The sequence below is a fragment of the Anticarsia gemmatalis genome, chromosome 20 (assembly GCF_050436995.1).
Source record: "Anticarsia gemmatalis isolate Benzon Research Colony breed Stoneville strain chromosome 20, ilAntGemm2 primary, whole genome shotgun sequence".
Classification (NCBI taxonomy): Eukaryota; Metazoa; Arthropoda; class Insecta; order Lepidoptera; family Erebidae; genus Anticarsia; species Anticarsia gemmatalis.
In genome coordinates, this window is record NC_134764.1 from 10,825,732 (window position 1) to 10,850,739 (window position 25,008).

The following is a 25,008-nucleotide window of genomic DNA, read 5'->3' on the forward strand; positions in this document are numbered from 1 at the left end:
TAAAACAAATGCAAATAAACAAGATTTTTGCCGATTTGTGGTTCAAAATTTCAAACTATTCTGTTTCTCCCAGGCAATGAAGATCCTCTCCAAACGCAAGCTGATGCGGAGAGCCGGTCTATTCGGCAGAGCTCCTCCGAGAAGACCAGGTCCTGGGCCTCCACCAGACCCGCTACAGAGGGTCTACAGAGAAATAGCAGTGCTGAAGAAACTAGACCATCCGAATGTCGTGAAGCTAGTTGAGGTAAGCTGTATTGTACAGTTGCGAAAATAAACATACAGTCGAATTGAAAACTTCCTCCTTTTCTTGAAGTCGGATAAAAAGGCTGTCTTTATTATAAGTTTTCAAACTAATTACTTGAAAAATTGTTTGCCGATTCTAGGCTGAACGTGCGTTAGTAAAATTTCTCAGTAATTACATGATTCTTGTTGCAATTAGAATTTCTTCCTATGGCCATTGGGTAATATAACAGAATCACAGAGAATAGAAGAAATATCACAATATTCTATGAATCTATGTAAAAGCCATTTGAAATTAGACCATCAAAATAGTACATTAAATTAATATTAATCTAGATAAATATTAGCACAAATTTTCAACCACAGAGTAATAACAGTTTATGTTACGAGCTGAAGGGTTAAGGTAGGGCTTAGTAGTGCTTAGTTAATTACACTTGATTAATATACCAAGTAATTGATTTGATAAGTTCTCTCTATTGTTGTGGTGACAATTAGAATTAACACTGTAATGCCTGTAGCTCGAATCTCTACCACTATCTACTACAGACAACCGGCTAGCTATCGAGAAATTTTGTATGACAATCTGATTAGCACCTCTAGCGGGCGTCGTAGAAACTTTTTTGGCAGTACATTTTAAATGTCAAACTCTCGATACTCGACAGTACATACTATACAGAATCGCGCTACTGTTTACTTATTATATCCAGTACGGCAAGCAGGAGACTCGATTGGCATGTAGAAAATGAATATATAAAAACATTAGTTTTAAGTTCAAGTTATATATTTTTTAACATTGATAACTAGGCACTGCCTGTATTATAGTATCAATGCAATTGATTACCAGATAGGACTCGATAAGTAATTATTCTGCTTAGTAACTTAAATGTTTTATAAATTCGTTATATGAAAGAACTTGTTATACTGTTTTCTTTTTTATTACTTATATTACGAAATAAATTACAGGAGTCCTTAGCATTTTCATAAATTGATGTCATTTTAAGTCTATATGAGATACAGTAATCCAAAGACCGGAAAGTGAATAAGTAATTCCAAAAAACTTACAGTTAATTGCTCCAAGAATAGCCAAAGTCCTTCCACATAATAAATAACAAATAATGATAAATAAGAACAATATAAGCATTCTTATTAATATAAGAACAGGAGAGAAAATAATATACATCGTGAAAGTAAAGGTTAACATGAAGATAACGGAAATGTCCGGCAAATAATTACTGTAAGAGAGATTTTGTTATAATAATAGAAACTGCGTAGTTTTGATGTTGACAAAATAGCTTTGTAGATTTTCTATCAAGAAAACTATATTTGTTTGAATAAACTATCGAACTTTATTCGACCTAATCGCACCAGATTGTTTTTATCGCGCAAAATTTTATTGTATTATAGTTAATAAATTTCTTAAAGAAAACTGCATGAAAATTCATCTATTTGTTGCCAAGATATACAAAAAGACATAATATGCATAGTTATTTAAAAATAGTCATTACAACTTCAAATAACTGCGGTAGACGAACTAGTACAATTAAACATAAATTTCTATCTACATAATAATTTATTATTATCAATATATATTCTTAAATATTTATACAATTTGAACCAGCTCTTACACACCATTTACTAAATACCACAATAATAAAACCATCCTAATAAAACTGTACCTTTTGTTTCATTTAATTGTTCATCAAATTACCAAACATTTGAAGCTAATAAAGTTTACAACAAAGCCATTACCTGATTACATTGTAATAACCTGAACGTTGGCAAAGAGAACATGACTGGAATAACATTAGCTCTTACTGATTAGTTTTCATTGAGTACTTTACAGGTATTTCTCAAGTATGAAGAGGTATTTTAGTTGTTAACAAGGTAAATGGGTAAATGATACGTAGAAATATAGTTATAGGTATGATGATTACTAGAAACGGGAAATTATACAATAACAATTGGTCATGAGATTTAAGAGATTGTTTTTAGGTTTGTAGAATAGAGTATTTCGCGAATTGAATGCAACATGCAATGCACGGATTTGAACAACTTTCCTCTATATATTGTGCTATGTTATGCAATAAAATGGTTGCGGAAAATTGCATAAACTTTCTAATAAAGCATTGTCTTCATTTCTTTGAACACTCACTTTCTTTAAACGACAAAGGCATACAGCCATCATCACATTAAAATCTAATAAGAAAAGAGTAATATCAATATGAAACTGGTTTCTCAAAATTAACTCCTAGCTTCTCCACCCAGGTCCTGGACGACCCTGCAGAGGACCACCTGTACCTGGTGTTTCAACTGCTGGAAGGAGGTCCAGTCATCGACATCCCGACAGAGAACCCTCTGAGTGAACACCTCGCTAGGAAGTACTTCAGAGACGCGTTGCTCGGCGTTGAATACCGTGAGTATGTTTTGTAGAAGGCTATAAAATGTGAAATTTTAGGGCACAATTTTTAAATACTGTACTGTGTAACAGTAGCGCTATTCTACCGCTATCGACTATCAACAACCGGCAAGCTATCAAGAAATTTGTTTTGGAATTCGATCAGCGCCTCTAGTGGGCGCCGTAAGAACAATTTTCTTAAGAACATTAAAATTTAAATGTCAAACTCTCGTCACTCGATAAGTAATTGTAGAGAATCGTGCTACAGATCCGTAAATGTTTTAATAGTGATGATAATATAAACGCTGTCAAGGCTAGATTTTTGGAAAATAGTTATAATAACAGAGTATTCAACGCAAAGAAGTTTCTTGGTACACGCTAGTAAATAAAAAAGTACTGCCGTTTTCACATGTGCACACAATTGATCCATCTTCCCTTTTAAAACTTTGCTTCGCTTCAACATATCTAAATTAATTAAGACTCCATTGTTAGGCGATAAATAATACGCTACCTACAATTCTTTCTCTTTAATACGTTTTTAGAGTGCTTGAAATGAAACAAAGTCATCTAAAGAAAGAGTAACTGCTATTTCTGAATTAAAAAAATTCAACAGCCAATGTAATCAATTACATAAACTCAGTTTAAGTTAAATTCAACCTATAAAAACTTATAGAAAATCTCAGCAATACTATTAACCTAATTTTTTTATATTCGTATTTACGACGACATTAATATTCTAGTCCCGCGTCGGACTAATGAATGCGGGTGAATCTCCCCGATTGGGGGAAATTACCCCGACTGTGTACACTCATAAAAATGTTATATTTTAATAAAAGGCCTGTTTTACTGAGATTAGGTGCCGCATGAGCTGAATAAAACCTTAGTTGAAAGGTCTAGCGTTTTTGCTGTATCAAGTAAATACATTCAGATGTTTTAGGTAGCTAAAGAAGTTATTATTTTGGTAAAGAAAATTTTGTAAATATTTTTTTTTTATGGAAATAAATTAAACTCTTTCTTTTCCCACTACTCAGCAAGGTTCCCCAAAGCTTAAAAAATATACTGTAGAAATCGAGTCCATCACACAAACCAATATGCAAGTTGGGGGCTTCCCACCCTCACAAAGACAATCAAGAATTCAGCTTGATAAAAAATATTGCCCCATTACAAACACTAACTTATACTTCGGGCTCCAACTTTAGACTACTTGCTTGACTACAAGTCAAATGATTATACCACTCGGCCATCTCCACTCCACACGACTTACATTATATTTCACTATATCTTCAATAAACACGCATAGATTCACTCTCTCTCTATATAACCACACAATTAACATGACAAACGCTATATTATTGTTACATGTAAGAATGCCGGAGGAAACTCATACTCGACTTCATACATATTCAGATACTGAAAACACATTTGTATGGATCTGTTCACTTTTGTTTGAATTAGTTTAGATAAGTTAATTTTATATATCTCTATGGAGATTGAAATACTTGTTATATTAATTAACTGTTTATTGGCGTTGCTTTTTTTAGTGGAAATACGCCGTAAGAAGCGATAGAGTAGTCGCACTGTTTGGTCGCGGAATATTTTTAACAACTCTGACAGGTTTATCTTATAAGTACTTTAGAATATGCAAAGAGTATTTAGCAGCTATTCAGTAGCAAAATTGCTCTGGCATTAAGTGAAGGTACCTTTAAATACATTTTAAACAAGCAAGGATTTAATTACTATATCACACTATAACAGATCTAAAAACGAAATCAAATCCAATGATATTATTCTACCGTAGCAGGATCTACGATGCTACGGATGGCTACGCTCGTAGCAGTGCTACGAAAGTGCTACAACTATGTTTATTTTCGCAGTACACTATCAACGCATTGCCCATCGGGATATCAAGCCTGCCAACCTACTACTTGGTGAAGATAGAGTGCAAGTGGCTGATCTGGGAGCCTGTGGAGAGCTGGCGGGGGCGGGGAGGGTCTCCGGGACTGTGGGGACTCCGGCCTTCAGAGCGCCTGAGGCGGCCGCGCCGGCTGACAAGTATAGTGGAGAGGTAGGTGTCTTTTTGATTTATACTAATTATATTATGGATCTTCTAGTAGTCTGGATTGGTTTTCTGTGGTAAAGTCCTCCGTTCTTAGATATTAAGCTGTGCATAGCGGATTTTCTTCTATTTTATTAAATTTACTTTTTACAATAAAATTATCTCAAGGAATCACCAAATATTATTATTATATTCATTAGTGGATGGCACTACATCACATCACTCGCAACACAATGCAATATTTTATTCCAATTGTATAAACAGCCGCAAATAGAAGAAGAACTAAACCTCGTTTTATTACTAATTATGCATTTCGTACTCAGGCAGCAGACATCTGGTCTCTAGGTGTGACTCTATACGCGATGGTGACGGGCAAGGTGCCCTGGGTGGGGGCTTCAGCAGTGGAACTCCAACGCAAGGTCTTGAGCGAACCCCTCACGTATCCTGGCAGGATCCAACCTTCCAAGCAGCTGAGGGACCTGCTCAGCAAGATGCTGGATAAGGACCCTGTGACCAGGATTACTATGCAGGAGATCAAGGTAGGCTAATTTTGAAAATGGTTGCAGTTTTGTTGTTTTAATCTTATTATCTATTTTTTTTTACAACGGGATGTTTCTGATCCGTTTTTTGCACAATGTTTCTTGAAAAATCAAAGTAAAAAATACACAATTTTTAAAACTTGGTTTCAATTATATAAATTACTGTCTAAATCAACAAGTTGTTTAAAAATTTAGTCTACCGGCTTTTATTCCAAGAAAAAAAATATTTTTAGCTGTGTCAAACATTATTTGACATTTCATTAATTATAAGATGCTATTTTCATTTTACTCGAAAGGTCACAGGTTTGATTCCATGAATCTCGTGTAAACCTGACGCATACTCTTAACATAATCAAATTGGTTTCCGATGGCTTTATTTCATTATTCTTATTGTTCCTTGATCATGTTAGATAAAAATTTCAGCTACCAAACTGATTCGGCGAAAACAAATTTTCATGAGTTTTTCACAGAAAAATGGAAAAATTCAATAAAAATATAACGTAGAGTTTGCAACGTTTCAGGTGATGAATTTGAACTCTTGACATTTTACTGAAACGGTTTAATGTTTTTCTTTTTGAGCATTTGCAGATTTTTCAGGCTTACCTTCAATATGATATACAAATTAAATTACAAGAAAAAGTAAGAAGGAATTACTGCCGCCTCCATTTTTGAATTTCCCACGTTTTGACCCTTTGAAAATGCCAATGAAATAATGTTTTCAAGAACAAAAAAGGTTTCGTTCCATGCTACGTGAAGTTAATTTTGCAAACAAACAAAAAAATTGGGCCAGGACTTACACCCAGTAACTCCTCAACCACAATTTCATACATTCAATCTTCATTCTTATCATTATCATCTTGTCAGCTAAAAAGCGTCTACTTAACTATTGGATTTTGTTGTCAATTCTATTAGGTCGGGGAAAAGTCTTTTCGCATTATAGTATGTATGAACTTGTTATAAAATCTCTTTGGATTCAAGAATCACAAATGAGTACACGGTTCTTTAGGTTTTTTTTCAGTTAGCTCGTGAGGTACCCAAATATCGAGCTTTTTTGTGTAGAGAAAAGATTTTATTACAAGTTCATACATACTACAATGTGAAAAGACTTTTTCCCCGACCTCATATATCGCCCAGTTTGTAGTAACTGTGATATTAAAACTCTTATGTCTTCCAGGATCATGAATGGATAACAGCAGGAGGCAAGGATCCTCTACCCTCGGAGCAAGAGAACTGCCGCCTGGTGGAAGTCACGGACGAGGATATGGCGCAAGTCGTCACCTCCATACCGAACCTCTCCACTCTCATACTGATCAAGACCATGCTGAAGAAACACAGCTTCCAGGTAAGATAACGATCTTGCTTTGAAGAACTTACGCCTATATTTGAAGGAAGTTTAAAATATTTTGATTACAGTCAACCTGGGTAACTTTGAATCATTTGAGTAACATTGACAGTGGAAATTTGAACTAGTTTCGATTATTTTTTCATATGAAACCAACACAATTGATATAAGTTTGCAAAACTAAAATAAACTTTATCAACCCAAATGATTAAAAATTACCCAAATTGACATAATGCAATAAGAGAAATGATTACTCACTCTACTCAGTCAATAGTAGGTTAGTGCTAAGACAAAGAAAAGTTGTTACAAGTTCAGTTTGCATACAGCGATCACCCATCCGATAAAACCCTGCGACTAAAATGCCTTAACTTCGCTTCAGTAACCTTTTTTTGAGAAACAAAATATACATCTCAACATTTTGCCATTTAAAAAAGGTATGAACCATTTGCAAAAATGTCCAACTTCTGGTTTTTGCTGCCCTGAGGGGTAAGCCTAAAATAACTTGACATTTATAAGTTAATTGTGGGAAAATGACATCGGGAAAAATGCTGACATAGTAGCTTTTAGCTTATGTAAAAATTGCTAGTCAAAAATAATATTATTACGTATCGATACTATAAACTAAAGTACCTAATTGTCTGTCTGTTTGTAACGCTCTCGCGGCGAAACGACTGAACCATTTCAGTTGCTATTTTGACCACTAGAATTGATTTCATGGTGTAGGACACATTGTTAGGTAGTTTTACATAATTTAATAATTAAAACAATCTTTTATGAGCTGCATAGTCCTTCCCGTCTTTAGTTAGCGTAGTAAACACAAACCTCGACCCCTCATTTATTCCGGAAGGATATTCAATCCTTAACAGTTGTATATTAGGTCGGGGAAAAAGTCATTTCGCATTATAGTATGTATGAACTTGTAATAAAATCTCTTTGGCTTTAAGAATCACAAATGAGTACACGGTTCATTAGGTTTCTTTCAGTGAGCTTGTGAGGTACCCAAGTATCGAGATTTTTGTGTAGAGAAAAGATTTTATTACAAGTTCATACATACTATAATGCGAAAAGACTTTTTCCCCGACCTAATATTAATGGGATTTGGCATACAATATCAATATAATATGCAAAATCATGTACAAAAATTTAAGTTTCAGACAATGGACGAATACTTTCTTTCAATTCACAACACTATTTATTTTCTTAAATAATTAATTAGTGGCTAATGTTATAAAACAATAGGTACAATGGTATGGTAACCTTAGTATTAGGGATTAAGTTCAGAGGTCAGACGGCAATCACTTGCTCTCGTCTCGTTTAATCGTATTAACTGCCAGTTCGGTTCACTTGTTTACTATAAGCTGATCCTGCTTACAAACTGGATTTTACAATTAATTCATTTGTATGGAAAAACAAAGTTAATTTGTAATAGAGTGTTTTTAAATTTTATTAGGATTATTTTGAAACCTTCCGCAGAGAACCATCAATATGAAATTGTAGAAAATACACTTCACGTCGAAAAAGCGAAACGCTCTTAAATTTTTTCGTAACCCGTATATATATAGGTATATATATATTTTAGAAAACATGCCGCATGTGCGACAAAAAAGTTTAATCCCTTAAATACTGGTATATCCGTAGGCCCTTAAATAATAGTTTGAGGCTCCTATCGATGAATAAAGATACTAAAAATTCTAATTCACTAAAAAGAAAGCACGCGTTTTCTTCGACCATGTACAATTTTTCTCATAGTTTACAATAAACACTATTAATTCCTTCCGCTCATAATTTTGACAAATAAAACAAGGAACTACCTTACTCATCTCGCTAGTTACTAACCTCTTCAATATAAAATTGTCCAGCCGTAACCTTTTGTCCTTAGAACCCGTTCCTACGCAGTCGAGAAGGCAGTACATCTCGTCGCGAGTCCACGAGCTCTCGCGGGGAGGCTAGCGAGAAACCCACAGCGAGCACTAAGAGGGCCGGTCTAGCGAGAGCTGGGAGGTCACTGTCCGCACCTGGGAACTACTTAACTGACAGGTATGTTGAAGCTTTGAAACTTATGTGTTGCATGTGTAAGTCTGAATGAAAGGCTTAGAATAAAAAAGAGCTTTTGGCCATACAACATGGCAATGCTGCCAGCATTCTGGGAGCGTTACCCGTAGACAGCGATGTGGAGGAGTACTATGACGCATAGGGCACTCTCCCTTTCTTTTCCTTTTTTCCGTTTTAGATTTTGTATATATAATAGTAATTTGTAAATATTCTTAATAAATAATAATTTCACCTAAATTAATAAATGTTCAGAAAAGAGCTTTATAAAGAGTGATGTGGTGACGTGATAAGAACCTAGTCCTTCTGTCTCGTCATCCGCGAGCATAGTAAATACATATTAGGAAAGGAGTGCTACGGTTTGTTGCTATATTCAAGCATAATATTGATTGGTCAGTTGTTCATTTGGTTATAAAAGTCCAAATAATTTGATGGGATCCATTAATGGTTAGATAGTTTTTGGTACCATGTACAGGACTCATACAATATAGAGTAACCTCGACTGTTTGACGTTTCACATACAGATTACACGGGCTGTATTTGCCAGCTCACAGTACTTACTTACAATTATTTTACCCACGACTAAGCTACAAAATACTAACCATGAAATTATTCCATGTGTTATAAAAATAAAGAACTCTAAAGGTATTGAACACAAACTAAAAACTAAATGCCAAATCTTTATTTATGATCCCATCTTAATTTTTTCTTTAATACATTTCTAAGAATCTAGATGAAAGCATTTCTTAGAAAGCTCGCTTTTAACATACGTCGTTTCCAATCATCAACTACCCTCATTTGCAATTCTACTCTCGATTAATTTGCCAAAAGGTTAATATTAATTGAACCAGACTGTTAATCTTAATAAGTATAAAAGAGTCAAATATAATTGTATTTAGATTATGAATTGGTAATTCGATCATCTGTACTTTTATTCTTTATGCCTTTCAATTTACGATGTAATGAAATGTTAATGGAACATCGATTTTATGTACCTTTCGCTCTCTTTAGAAGCGTAGTATTATTCTTTCATCTTGGTAGATAGGATAATTCTCGCACTAAGACAATCTTTTATTACCTGAAACATACAAAAAAAATTAACGCCCCATAGGATACAGAGCAGATACAGCCAAACCCATAATAATAAAGTCATTGCGGGTCATTTAAATATGTATTTGTTCTAAATAAAAATCTAAAATATGTCGCACATTGCTGTGTTACATTAACAACCACCTTGAATATATGAATAAAGTAAATCACTTTTTGATCGTCAAATGAAAAATAGACCCATGTATCATCATCATTTCGTACTATCTTATTAACTAGTGTTATCTTCAGCAGGCAGGCTTCCTTCGACATCGGCCTCGAGTCGGTCCAGGAGACCAGAGACCAGAGCCAGGATCTTCCACCGAAGGACACCACCCCTGCGACTGACGCGGAGGGTACCGCGCGGTGATACAGCACACGCGCGGCTCCTCCCGCCGCCAAAAAATGGCTGGTCACCATACAAATCGTGTTCGAATTCGACTAGCCAATCGGCAATCACGTAACAGTATCCAAGTGTTGTTACTCGAAAAAATAACGGAGTGTTGCCAGCGTGAAAGTTTTTTCGTAGTGAAGAATTGATATTTTTTTAATAATTTTAACACATCGCTGTTGGCGAAATTCGACGGTAAATGGTGACCCCGTAGAATTTTATTAAATATGAACCTTAGAGAAGATATAGGTTTCGTCGAATTTCGCTAACAGCAATGAATATAATATATTTCACTTAATATTACTAATTCATTCATCCGCTAGTCGTATTCACTTACTATTGTACATATTTTAATATTAACATTTGACTCCTTTGACTTAAAAAGCACTTAAATATATTTAATAATATTAAATTAGGTCGAAAGGGGCTGCCTCGCGCTGCACAAAATATTAAACCACCTCGATAACACTAACGGGCCACAAAATTAATCAACAAAAGAAATAATTTAAAAATGAACAGTTTTTACGCGAATGGTAAGCATTGCGAGCGCTAAGCGGTGCGGACTGGAAGCGCTACAAGCGAAAATGTAAAGAATCGCTTATTAATTATCGTTTAGCGGCTGACCTGCGCTTGAAAAAAGATATATTTTATGTAGCGCTTGCAGGTCGCGCGCTTTGTAAGCTTCAATTGAGAGCCAATTAGTGTTAATAGTTCCCGTGAGGCGGCTTCGATCAAAGCAAAATTTTTACAACGGCCACTTTTACTGTAAATATTTTATCATATTTTTAATACTTATTCATAAATGATTGCTCAATGCTTGTTTTATATGTACATATAGCTTCTAGGTTATTGCAGCGTTTCGTAAAAATACTAGAAGAGATATTCGGTATATCAAAAACCGTTGGGTTTCGTTGATTTTGAAAATAACACAAATGTAATTTCATGTATTAGGTATATCCAGATAAATGCACAATATAGCTATTACATAGTCTACTAATCGCTCACGAGATATAACATAAGAATTCTAAAAACAACGGAATTATATCGAAAACATCTTGAATAGTTCTTAGTATTTTTATGAAACGTTGATTTTTTATTAATATTGTAAGTCTAGAGGTCGTTGGGCATAAATCAGAGCAGATTTTCGTTCGAAAAATAAATGATTGTGTTATTAAAAAGGCCTCGTAACGGTGGAAGCAAATACGAATTGTAAATGCGCCGAGCCGCGACTCCAGCAATTTATTTATTTAGATTTTCGTTAAAACGCATTTTATATTCCGTACAATATATTTTTATGCGTTACACGAAAATTAAAATTTATTTTTATCTTACCGCAGAAATTAAATTTTTCATTGCCGATTAAGTAAAAAATTAAAACAACGATTATTAGTACACTGTTTCTTTATTAGGTACCCAATTGCGCAACACAAAGATAGATAGAGGTAACGCGTTCATTATATTGTTGAATTAAGAAGGATGAGATCGCAGACGTCGCTCAAATATACCTAAACTAAAACCTAACTTTATTTAACTTTCCTTAATAGATTATTGCCTAGACCTCTAGATATTTTTGCCCTGACTACAGGTTTTAAGCGTATGTAAATAGCAAGCAGCTACGTTAAGAGATTGACCAATTTTCACTGTCAAATTATTTCGAATAATGACCAGCGTGGTGTCAGCGTCGGTATTTATAGTCTGTGCGTTGCGGTGACAGTTTTGACAGCTGTCAAGTGGTTTATGGCGCGAAATCGAGGGATAATTGATTGTAATTAGGATGCAGGTATTTTCCTTAATGCAGTGGATAATTGGTTTTAAATATTCATTAACTTTAATTATGTATCTTTTTGTCGTCGTTTATTTTACAATACATAGTCTACTATTTTTCATTTGCCTTGAGTTTACACAATACTATGTTGCCAGTTAATTTATTAACATGTAACCTTTCTCTACAAGATTTCTTGAATGTCTGAAGACCTGTTCAATGAGGCGTAGTGAGCGAATGAATATTTATGAAGCCTAAGAGATAGACAAAAGTAATGTTGCATCAATGAATAGACAGCTCCATACATTCAGCGATCAATAAGGTTTGCTACATTTGACGCGACTAATACCTACAATGTAACTTTGCTTAAATTAATTATAAAACAGACAAGACATTGAAACAGCGTCGATGACTTTTGGAAAGTCGATCTACTACTATCTAACTGACTACTGTAGATATAGTATGAGTAGATGAGCGCCAATAGCGTATTCTTTACGAACAAATATTTTTAAGTAATTGGCAGCTGTCAAACTATCGAAACTAAAACAATCGATAGTAATGAGACTAAGGACAAGTAATCATGCTAACTATCGTACATATGCCAAACTAAAAACAAGGCACTCCTAAAGAATTGCCTTTTGGAGAGTCTTTGTCACTAAATTGATCTCTAAAGCGAAGCACAGACTATAAAATCTACAACTAGATAAGGTGCATGTTAGTGTACAGGGTCCCGATCACCGTACTTACGATTTTTGCGTAAATTAAGTAAAAAAAATGAGATTTTTATTAATATTTTTAATTAACGATTGTCCAAGCTTAGATATTAGGTGAGAGGATTTTTATTGTCCACGTTTTGCTGAAAATGTTCTCTGACGTTCACATCTGAAAGTAATTATTTAGCAGGCGATATGAAATAAAATAGCTAACTAGGTCTCATAAATTATAGTCTGCATGATCAAAACATAAGTCATGATCAGAATGAAAAGATTTAGAATCAATACGAGTCAAAACCAAGACAAATGTTCAAATTTTGGTTAACTAAAATTGGTGTCCAAAGAACTTCAAAGTCCCCAGTCCGCAATTGGCTAGCATAGTGAACTCTGGGCCTAACCTTTCCCACTTTCCATTGGAGGAGGGAGGAGACCCCTGCCCAGCAGTGGGTATTTATTTTAAGAATTTACGAGTATATAATTTAAAAATGAATACGAAGTCGCCTTCAAAATAATTACTTTTAGATTTATTTATATACACCATGTATATGTTTAATTCTGAGTACTTAGATTTGTATTTATTTTATAAATACGTTTTATTTACAGATTTTATTTAATTTTAACGAATATTTACGTACTGTGAATGGCACACAACTTTTATTTTTTATTAGTCTATGCCTAAAACCCCGATAAATTATGATCAAAACCTATATCTTTTATGAATTTAATTGATAAATTGGCAACATTTTAACAACCGTAACAAAATGTTGCCAAGTTATTAATTACACTACATAAATTATTGCTATAAATATCTTTAGTGATTAATGGCAATACTAGGGGTGAATTGTTATATTATTTAATATAGAAGTGTACAAGTATTTCTAATAATTTGTCTTGAACAATGTTTGGGAATAAATTAAGCTTTTTGCACACTAAGTAAGTTGCGGTTGACGATGACTAGTCCTATTATTAGTTTCACTGTTATTGAATTTTGAAATCGGTCCGATGTGTATGTAATACACTACTTTACTGTATAATAAAATATTAATAGAACAAGATTAATGACGCAACTTCAGAATTATTTTAGCTTTGGTTTCTCCAACCAGCACACACAAATATGAGGGTAGATCAACATTCGTCCGTCTTATATACATGAAGTCCTTACATTAGCTTTGTTCCGAACGTCATAAACTTTAATCTGATTATGTCATTTAATAACTTTATTGTTTGACTCCCTAGTTAAAAAAGTTTCTTAATATATCTTTATAAGGAAACCGACTATAAAAAAATTGTTCAACGTTTCGCAATTAAAACTTGCTTAGTGTACACAATTACTTATGTTTTAGTTCTACAAGTCAGAGAACACCCTTTATCCTTTGCAAGCGATGGTCCAAACTTATAATGCCTTTGAATGTTGTGATAGTCTAGGAAGAAAGGTATGCTTATATTCTAATACATAGTACTAATGTAAATAAGAAAATTTTAAAACATTTTAAAAAATATTGTCTCTCAAATTCAAAAAATATTATTAAAGAGAAATTTTTAAAATTTATCTTAAGATTTAACTGTAGATTTTAATATCGTGTTGTTTTTTGTTATTTGCAATAGCTAGGTGGTGATATGGCAAGCTGAAATAAAAATAATATACAGGTTGGTCTAAAAATAAATGTTGTCTGAAAAACTGATGTTTTCAACTGATTAAGATTCAACAGATTTATGTAAAAGTGCGCAAAGCTGTGTCAAAAAAGATAAAAACATTATTTATTTTTTATAATAACTTGTACTTTTAACTTAACTTTACTGCAATGGTTATTCTTCATTTAACAGGCAACATCTATGAAAAATTAAGGTATGGTACACACGAACACTTTTGCGGGCACAAATCTTTTGATCAGATTTATCGTTCATGAATGACGACGTTTTATTAAGCTTGCCATATTAACCACAAAATTAGCCTTTTTATAATAATACTTGTGACACAAAGCCCTCAAGCTCAAATATAAATTATATTTAAATAATCTGTAACAGATGTCCAACGCTGTCATGTTTGTCTACTAATTTAATCAAACAAAATGTTTATTTTCAATTTATTTTAGATATTGTAATTAAATAATATTTACCACCACTCGTTTCCAAAAAAAAACAAACGAAAACTGCGACAGAATTAAATTTATTCAAGTTGTTATAATTTGCACGAATCATAGTCATACAAAAGTGATTAATCAGTTTTTGAAGGAATTCAACCTGATTTCAGTAAACGACAGCAACAAGTGAAATAATCACCGACCTCGTCTTTCTAATAAACGTCATTTGGGATCTGATTAGTTATACAGTATTTTGTCACTTTCAATCAATGTTGAAACTGTATATGAGTGAAAAAGATAAAACACTGTATAACTAATCAAAACTTACAAAACATTTATTGGTACATACATACACAAATCACAGCTTTTTTGATAAAAGTAGGCAGAGGCCAGAGAACACCACTTGGTACGATCCTTACAAACCACCCTTACTTTCTTCACATCCAAACATCTTGTCATACAAGACCTCTACTGGTTACGAGTCCTAGACACCTGATCTTTTTACGTTTATTGGTAGATAACACAGTATATATTATTTTGTTTTGAATAAAAATATATGGCAGCGTTGAAATCTGAAATTTTCTTCAAAATAGTTTGATAATATCGCACAATGCAGTCGTCACGAAAGTTTTGAACAATAGCCATCTGTTGCTCTTACTATGTTTCATATCTCAACATTATTAAAACACTTTGGAAATTATTTATTTGTTTTCTTTTAACCTTTACCTTTCAAATACACGTGTATAGTAAAATATTACGTAGTAAATTATTTTTGAGAATGAATGTTAAGAAATACCAGAGATTACTTATTAATGTAATCTTCTCTTCATTTTAGAATCATTCTTTTTTTATAGTTTAGATAAAAACAATATGAGACATGAGAAACACCAGCATTACAAATAATTTTATTACAATAGACGGTGCTGCGGCTTATTGCTGCATTAGCCGGTTGCATATCTTTTTCAGCTTGTTATCTAAACTCGCGGCTGCAGCTCCTTACATTATTACACCACCTTATATAAAAATGAGTGTAACTATAAGATATTATATAAGATGAAACATATTTATGCGTTCAAAAGTGGCTACAGCTAACTTTAATCACCCTAGTAATCTATTTTTACTTAGACAAAGCGACGCATGTATAACTGGAGCGCATAATGCAGGACCACTAATAACCGGTGTCACGCGTCGATGCGACTGATCAATGCCGGCGGCTAACGAGCGCCTGCACTTTAATATCGCATGCCGACCGCGACGGGACTTGCATTAACAACCTTGTGCGATATGAAGTCTTAGAAGCTTGTACTATGTTGGACATGCAATTTTGCTTGTGTTTTTGGTGATTATTCCGCTGATGTTAGTCGTAGCGTGATGGTAAAAAGCCTAAACTCCTTGCTAAGGATTCCTTGAAAAAAATATAATCTTTTAGTTCTCACAACCTAGTTTAGCCATCACTGAAGACGCTTCATTTCGTTTTAGGTAGATGATGAGTTTTGTAAAAATTGAATTAAACACGAGACGGTTGGCATTCTTTGTCTACTTCAAAATAATGTTTAATATTTGGTTGCTTGGAAGAGATAGACCTAAATGAACATTGGCATATTTTTTTAATAATAATAAATAATAAATATTTTTGGGACAATTCACACAGGACAAGTGAAGCTAGGCGATTTAACTTGAAGTATCTAGCAACATCGCATCTTACGTCCGCGACGAATGAAGCGTTGCATATCGAGCGAAATCTTGTAACATTATTCATGAGACGCCCCTACTTCTCCTGGCCTAATAAATATATCGAAACTAACATTTTAGAATACCCATACTTATGGAAATTATAGTGATCCGTCCTGACGTAATTGAGTAGCAAAATTCTACGAATTTCTAAACCATGTTTTAACAAATATTGGCCAATTTATGTCCACGAATATTGAACGTATTGGCATTTAGAAGAGAACTCTCTAATTAACAATTGCACCCAATTAAAACGTTGTCAAACCTTGAACCGGCTCACAGTGTAATTGGGTTTGTGTGGGAAAAGTTCTACGAATAACGTTAACTAAAAGTTTATTTCAGGAAGTAGATTTTTCAAATAAGGGTTAGAAAAGGTTTTGCCATACTTTTTTCATAGTATTTACACTATTACAGGGGGCGATTGTATATTATTCTTTAACCAAACTTGAGACTACTATTTATATTCAAATTAGAAATACAAAAAAGCACTTTGCTTGACAGTCACATACTCAATCCATACTAATATTATAAATGCGAAAGTAACTCTGTCTGTCTGTTACTCAATCACGCCTAAACTACTGAACCAATTTGCATGAAATTTGGTATGGAGATATTTTGATACCCGAGAAAGGACATAGGCTACTTTTTACCCCCGGAAAATGACGCATTTCCATGGGAATTCAGGTGGCGGACGAAGTCGCGGGTAAAAGCTAGTGTTCTATTTTTAAGGTTCTTTAGGTAAGATCCCTACCATTGTCCGCATTTATTCCACTCTGTATGCACCGCCCATTTAAGTTTAACACCCAATTCCGGTAACTATATCATTGGGTAATTTTCGACGTAATATTGATAGTAACCCAAAGTTACAACCCTACATCTATTACGTCGGGGAAAAAGTCTTTTCGCATTAGTTTGATGAACTTGTAATAAGGTCTCTTTGGCTTCAAGAATCATAAATGAGTACACGGTTCATTAAGTCTTTCAGTGAGCTCGTGAGGTACCCAAATATCGAGCTTTTTGTGTAGACAAAATATTTTATAACAAGTTTATGCATACTATAATGCGAAAAGACTTTTTCCCCGATCTATTATTTAAACTTTCAAATCAAGTAAACTAATCAAATTACAGCAAATGATTCGAAGCCTTACAATAAATTTTACATCAACATAGTGGCATGCAGAAGGGGTGCGCGATCGATTCCCGTGTGATCACTCAACTGTACACGGTCAACGGAGAAGACACCTCATTTAATCCGAATACTTCGCAAAGAGAGCACGGCCCGCTTGTCTTTGTGTAATAGATAAGGTCAAAGGAAATCTCAAGATTGTGAGTTTTGGAAGGAATTTTAAGATTGTCTGGCCGAGATTTGAAACTGGATGTTGATTGTGTATGCTGTTAAAGCCTTTTAACTGTACTGTAATAGTAAAATTGAATACGAACACTTATTAGTAATTAAGACACTAATGAATGGGTATTTAGACGATTTTTGGCTGCTGTTTTAATTTTATTTTAAAGTCATCGTTATTGTATTGGTTCGTATAATGTACAATTATGACTTGGATGATCGTTAACTGCAATAAATCATGGATTTTTGTATTGCAAAAGAAAATTTTATTTGAAGTGTCAGCATCAAGGTTTCTGCAATGACGCACTTTTTAAGTGAGGCAATCGTTTCAACTATTTTAACTTGAAAAAAGCACAAACAAGAAACGGTCGCACACTTACCTTAACAACATGTAAGTATAAAATTTGTTCTCATACTTATGCAATAATGTTGACAAAGAATTTCACGAACCATTTGAAAACCCCTAATCTTTTTATTATTTCCACCTGATTTTTATGAAAACCAAATCATTGTGTTAACCAGGAACCGATCAGTCACTGCCACGAAACCAATTAAATACAAACGACTGACTCTTACAAACATTTATACAATTTTTCCCTTTAATATTGACTTAACAAAGAATTGAGTGACGTGGCAATGGGATCATGAAATGGCATAAATTTTTGTAAATTATTTAGAACACACTTTATGTCGGAAAGGATTTTGAGGATTGATGGACTTCGAATGAGGATATTATGATGTTTATTTATGAGTTTTGCAAATACATTTTTTTTCAACATTTGTTAACTGAGTTAGAATTTAAATATCTATGCCGATAGAACTTACGATCATGTTCCTATCACTATGGAGTATTTTATTTGCGAAATTGGTGAGTAAATAAATGCTAATCTTTCGTACTATAGTACAAAACGGTGCTGTAGGACAGAGTCTATTGTAATAATAAAAAAATATAATGATAATACCAATTTACAATAGAATATTAACAACAGTTAGATCATACCTAATAGGTAATTTGTAATAATACAATTAGTTTTAAGGATAATTTTTATTCATATATTCATTTCCAGACATCATAAAAAAGAGTAGAGCATCCTCAATATATATTTTTTCTGAATCATTCCTCTTTCTCAACATCTTCATCTTTCTTTTCCGGCTCATTAGTCTTAACATTGTCATCATCTTCTTTTTTATCTTCTGAACTGTCATCAGTCTTCTTATCATCAGTTTCTTTAAACCCAGACACCATGATCGCAGGCCTTGCTCCCAAAGTACTTGACAGATACGCGTCAGAAGCTAAAGCATTATTAGCAGGTTGAATAGGAGCCTCAGTGATTGGTTGATAGCTGTCAGTTATGACATTTCCAATAGGCGTGACAGCTGTCACCGGGGCGTTATTTTCATCTTTCTGTTGAGCTGTTGGCTGGTAATCAGGATTTGAAACAACTGGTTGTACATTCATAGGCGCTGGATTATAATTTATTGGTTGGTTACTCACTACATTATTACCAGGAGAAGTAGGTTGAACGATCATTTGCACGGGACTGTAACCATTGTTATATCCTTGGTTAGGTACTGAAGGCTGGACGTACCCGTTTACAGGTTGTTGTATATTACTCGGTTGGACATATCCATTTAAAGGCTGTTGTACACTTGGCTGAACGTATCCATTGATTGGCTGCTGGACATTGCTCGGTTGGACATATCCATTGATCGGCTGCTGGACACTACTCGGTTGGACATATGCGTTAATTGGTTGTTGATTATTACTTGGCTGGATATATCCGTTTATAGGCTGTTGTACATTCGGCTGATATCCGTAAACAACATTGCTTGGGACATTTGATGGTTGAGGATTTTGAATGACTACTCCACCAGAAACCGTATTTCCAGGTACATTACCTGATGCAGGTGGGTTTTGGACAATGATACTACCACTAGGGATATTACCTTGAATGGAACCTCCATTGCTAGGTACTTGAACAACCACAGGATTACCTTGACTAGGGACGTTGGCGTAAACAACATTTCCACCAGGGTTTGACACTAAAGGAACATTTTGGGAGTTACTTGGGACACTATTTGGCAATTGATTCAATCCTAAGATACCCGATTGCTGGTTCATTACAACTCCTGGAATCTTTATCAGTTGTCCATTAGCGTAGATTAAGACGTAGCTATCGGGGTTATTGTTTTGGGACGGGTTTGAGGTAACGCCGTTTGAATCCTGTTTATTGTGAGTCAGAGGTATATTTGAATTAACTTGCGGGTACACTTGGCCACCTTGTGGATTATAAGGCAAGTATACGACATTACTGCCAGGCTGATTAGGTTGTACTATATAACCTGAGGGGGAACTAGCAGGGTTTTCGTGTAGTAAGTAGATATTATTGCCGTTACCACCTGTACCGACTAATAAGAAATCTTTGCTAGGGTCTAGATTTACGCCATTTTTGTCATCACCATCTACAGGTTTTTCTTTCTTGTCTACATTGGTTTTTGGTGGAATATCGTCTAATTTAGGATCAGTGATAGGTTTCGCCTCTTCTCCAGATTTTTGATCTTCAACTGATGTTGGTACCTCTGATTTCTTATGCTTATCATCATTATGTTCTGAAGATGAACTGTCTTCGCCGGAGTTCGGTCTTTCAACAGGTTTGTTACTAGGATTTACTCCCGGGCGAGGCATGAAGTTATTCTGGATGCTTGGAACGCCGAATGGAAATCCGGGAATGGGCATATGGTCGAAATTTCCACCGCCATAAGGTCCATTGAAGCCAAAGAATGGGAACATGGGATTGTAGCCATTGTTATCATCGTAGAAATGGTTGTAGGAGTGTTGAGCGTTGTAAGAGAAGATGTCGCCGTTTACAGGTCTCTTGTCTCTCGGACCTCTTATTTCCACATCGGAGTCTGAAGGATGATGATGAACTCCAGGAGGTTTCTTCGGAAAATGAGGCAGCTTAAAATCTGAGAGACCAAAACGCCTGTTTGGGTCTAGAATATGACTCTCAGCTATAACCAGGTAGAGCAGAGGCAGCAATATCTGAAATTAAATAGAGACTGGTGATTTACTTTGAAACGCTTAAGAAACAATTACAATATTATCTAACCACATATTTAATAGCCGTCATTAAACTAATTGATCATTAGCTTAAGAAAGACCAATGACGAATAAAATAAACCACAAAATTGACAATGCTTTCAAAAAAATTATCAGATAGACCCCCTTGTGGATTACATATTTACATAATAAGGAAAATCTTGTTAGCACTCCAGCAAAGTTTGAAAGGCTTATATTAGTATTGGATTCCCGTCGGTAGTGCAACGTGCAAGGTACGAACTGTACCTCGATTCTCTACCATTATCGACTACCGACAACCGGCTAGCTATCGAATTGAGGCACTGTGCCTCGATTCTCTACTACTATCGACTACCGACAACCGAACTGTCATCGAAAAATTTTGTATGAAAATCTGATCAGCGCCTCTAGCGGGTGTCGTAGGAAACATTTTGGCAGTACATTCTAAATGTCAAATTTCGATAGCTAGCCGGTTGTCGGTAGTCGATAGTGGTACAGAATCGAGGTACTGGCCCCCGATCGTAAGCCTAACATCTTAACCATTAAACTACCACCCTCTTAACCATCAAGTAGTCTATGCATAAGCGTTAACAGCTCTAATTCAATTGTATTAGGTAAATCGATTTCATATAATTTCTTTAATAAAGGTGTGTTCGCAGTTATTACATAAAGAGCCACTTAGTTGCATCGATGTTGGATGTCACCGTTAAATATAGCACCCCTATCCCTCCCTTAACCCTCCCCTATCGTGAGGGTGTGTTTATTATCTAAGTGAGACATTATAACGGTAGAAATATGTTAGACATTTTTTATAGGCCGATAAATAGCTGTAGATAGGAGTAAATCGCTGTAAAGTATATAAATATGATTAATTTGATCATATCGTCGTTTTTGAAAAAAATTATGTTTAGTTGTGTTAGACAGAGAATTACGCCTGAAATTTTACAGAAATAAGTATAGCACAGATCTTATGCTTCCGCCAAAATTTGCTGGACAAGTAGATTATTCTGTTGCAGAAATGATATTTATGCATGATATGCCGTTATATTAACATATTAAGCGCTCTTTCTTATATTTTAAAATGTATGAAAATTTATTTCACTTTTAAATTGAAGTGGTTTCAAGTGAATCTTAGCATAATATATTACGAGTAAGAAATCGTGGTTTAACAAATTACTACAAAACCCGACACAGATAAATAGACACGAATTATAATAAAGAACATTAAATAGAAACATAAAAGAAGCTTAACTTTGCATAACGGTAGGAAATCTAGTATTTAAAACTAAGCGACGTAAACTTTTGTCTTTAAGGAATCCAATAATATGTACAATATTGCACGTAAGATATAAACATTCAGGGCTAGCCCCTTAGATTATGGATAAGCTAAGAAGCTTATTTATAAAACAAAATCTGTTAAAATTTACACACAATCTGCCAAAATTGACAGCAAATGTAAAACGAAATCTGTCTAAATTTTGTTCTAAATCTTTTTTTTATTGTTTCACAATTCTTCTGATAAACTATCTGCTACTTACCCTGAAGTGGTGAAAACGTCTTTATAAAACAAAGAATAATATCTACCACGAACACTCTAATCAAAATAATACAGAAAATTATTCTATACTATTACTCTAATAATAATTCTACTGCCCCAAAAAAACATTATCAATCAATCAATCAAAAAACAATAATAAGAAAAATAAATAAAAAATGCATACCATCGATACGTGGGCCGCCATGTTGAAACACAAAATGACACTGTAATAACGAAATTAATAATTTAAACGTATAGAAATGGAAAAACCTAATGGCTGGACCGATAATGATGTGCCTTTAATTCGTATTTAATTACAAACGTGTGCGTGCGTCATAGAACAATCGGTAATAGAAATATAATTATTGTATCTTTGTCTTTCTTAGTATTGACATAAGTTTTTGTTATGACGTAGCTTTGTAATTGCGTATATTATATTGATAAAAGTTTTAAAAAGTTTTATACCATGCATTAAACTCATACGTTGCATGTTTATCTATACTTTAATATTATAAAGCTGAAGAGTTTGTTTGTTTGTTTGTTTGAACGCGCTAATCTCAGGAACTACTGGTCGTTGCTGAGATTAGCGCGTTCAAACAAACAAACAAACTCTTTAGCTTTACAATATTAGTATAGATAGTAACCGAAAAAAACCAATGAGCTTCGTCAGTATATAGACGGCCAAAACGTTCAGCAAACCAATAGCTTCCCGTTGTCCTAAAGTCAGTAGGAATGATTGCTCACATTATTTATACGATAAACTTAAGTACATATTTTATACCCCAATTAAACAGGCCAACAGATTAGAGACAAAAACCGGAGTTTACCGCTAAACCGTTGTTTACCGTTAAAACCGGTTCTTAGTCAAACAAACGTACCTTTTCAAACAAGGACTCATAATGAATTCTGTTTTAAACACAAATATATTATTTATGTAGGGCACAGTGCCCTATCATTGTTAGTTAAGGAGAGTTGGCATTAAATAAATTATTTTATGACTTACGCCCTGTCATTTGAAAAGGAGTAACCAAAGACACATCACTATAGATACTTTTATTTCACCATTAATTACCTCAATATACCCGTGTCTCACTGCTGGGCTTATTTTTCCAAACGAAGGATGTATTAAGCTTGTCTCACCAGGCTGGCAAAATGGCGGCATTGCAATCTTCCAATATAAGTCTAAATAACTCTTAAGCATAAGCAAGATAAGCATGAAAAGCTCCCTCATAATGTAGCCCGTCACGATTAAAGCACATCATAATCTTTTTAGGTTATGATGAGACCATCTCAATCGCGTCATGTGACCATAGTCCCAAATTCCAAACAGTTCATACACACATTTCTGTGCCATGATTTTCTACCACCATCGACTTAACTCAATACCCAGCGAGCTATTGACTTTTGTATTAAAACCAGAACAGCGTCCCTATCGGGTGCCGTGGGAACTATTTTTTCAGTACATTTTAAATGTTCTATATTTCCGACTGCAAAAAATAATGGTAATTGAATACTAGAAAGAATGCACTTCTCATGCAAAGTCCCCAACTTGCACTTGGCGTTGAAGACTCAAGGCCTAGCCCCTCCCTCGTTTGGTAGGAGACCCTAGCCCAGCAGTGGAACAGTAAAAAGTTAGCAAAAAATACGTACTTCCTTACAAGCAAGACAGTACAGTATGATTTCCCGCGGGTTAGATGTGTGGATGCAAATTCACGGCACTACGACCCACGGGCGATGGCGGGGGAACAAAACTACGACATGTATTATTTAGTAGCTCAGATTTATACCACGACTCTTATTTACATGAGGATCTTCTCGAAATGTTTTTTGTTTTTCTTTTTTTGAGATTGTTAGGGTAGAGGTAATGCTTTTTTATATTCATAAGTATGTTTTGTATATCTGTTTGGTTTCAAGAAATCTTACTAACAGTTTAAAATGTGAATGTATGTCTGTAAATTTTTAAAGAATTGTATTAAATTGTGTGTAAGTTTTGTTGAGCCATTTGTTACTGTATCACTAATACAATTTAATTTATGAAAGTAATTTAGTTACACTTAATAATTTTATAATCATAGAAGCTTATTACAGAGGATAACTGCTTTGTCTTTTCTGCACTGTTTAAACCAGTAGCGCAATTCTGTACAGTTGGTACTATCGAGCATCGAGAGTTTGACATTTAAAATCTGCTGCAAAAATAGTTCCCGTGACACCCGCTTGGTGCTGATCAGATTTTTTTACAAAATTCTCTATAGCTAGACGGTTTTCGGCAGGCGATAGTGGTACAGAATTGCGCTGTAGAACACTTTTTCAACTAGAAAATCTTTTTACAAAGGCTATTTTACTAAAACTTATTATTAAAAGAAATGTTTTTTAATTTTACTAAGTTAAATGTTTTATACAAAGGTGACAAAAGTAAAAAAAAATCAAGTACCATATAAATTTTACAGCCTATTTAAGTTTATAGGCAAAATATTTATAAGTATGAAGCAAAAGCCTTAAACTCAGAAAGGTTCGATACGTTATAAATGGTGGGCGTAGATGAAAATCTCCTGAAATGGTTGCGATTTCCATACTTTCTTACTTGAGGCTTTGCGATAGGCGTCTGAATTTAAATCTTGTGTAATTTTATTAATCTTTAAGACTTTTTCATGAATATTTTAAG

At 34.3% G+C, this 25,008-nt stretch overlaps 2 protein-coding genes across 4 annotated transcripts in view; one reads left to right on the top strand and one right to left on the bottom strand.

Moving 5' to 3' along the window:
- LOC142981559 (calcium/calmodulin-dependent protein kinase kinase 2) overlaps window positions 1-15,354 on the top strand; it is a 171,859-nt gene extending 156,505 nt beyond the window's left edge. For 2 of the 3 annotated variants that reach the window (XM_076127559.1, XM_076127561.1), the window contains 7 exons: window positions 74-244; window positions 2,506-2,653; window positions 4,510-4,700; window positions 5,015-5,230; window positions 6,405-6,572; window positions 8,452-8,609; window positions 9,960-15,354. In XM_076127559.1, coding sequence (XP_075983674.1) covers window positions 74-244; window positions 2,506-2,653; window positions 4,510-4,700; window positions 5,015-5,230; window positions 6,405-6,572; window positions 8,452-8,609; window positions 9,960-10,077 — 1,170 coding nt within the window. In that variant the 3' untranslated portion in view covers window positions 10,078-15,354. The remainder of the gene's footprint in view (window positions 1-73; window positions 245-2,505; window positions 2,654-4,509; window positions 4,701-5,014; window positions 5,231-6,404; window positions 6,573-8,451; window positions 8,610-9,959) is intronic. The other variant, XM_076127560.1, reaches the window with a different exon arrangement.
- A 3,406-nt stretch (window positions 15,355-18,760) lies between these two features.
- LOC142981844 (uncharacterized) lies at window positions 18,761-22,603 on the bottom strand. The gene is made up of 2 exons (XM_076127976.1): window positions 22,531-22,603; window positions 18,761-20,773 (listed from the first exon to the last, which is right to left on the bottom strand). Exons 1-2 carry the CDS (start codon window positions 22,549-22,551, stop codon window positions 18,845-18,847), a joined length of 1,950 nt encoding a protein of 649 aa, XP_075984091.1. The 5' UTR covers window positions 22,552-22,603; the 3' UTR covers window positions 18,761-18,844.
- Window positions 22,604-25,008: the final 2,405 nt, after the last annotated feature.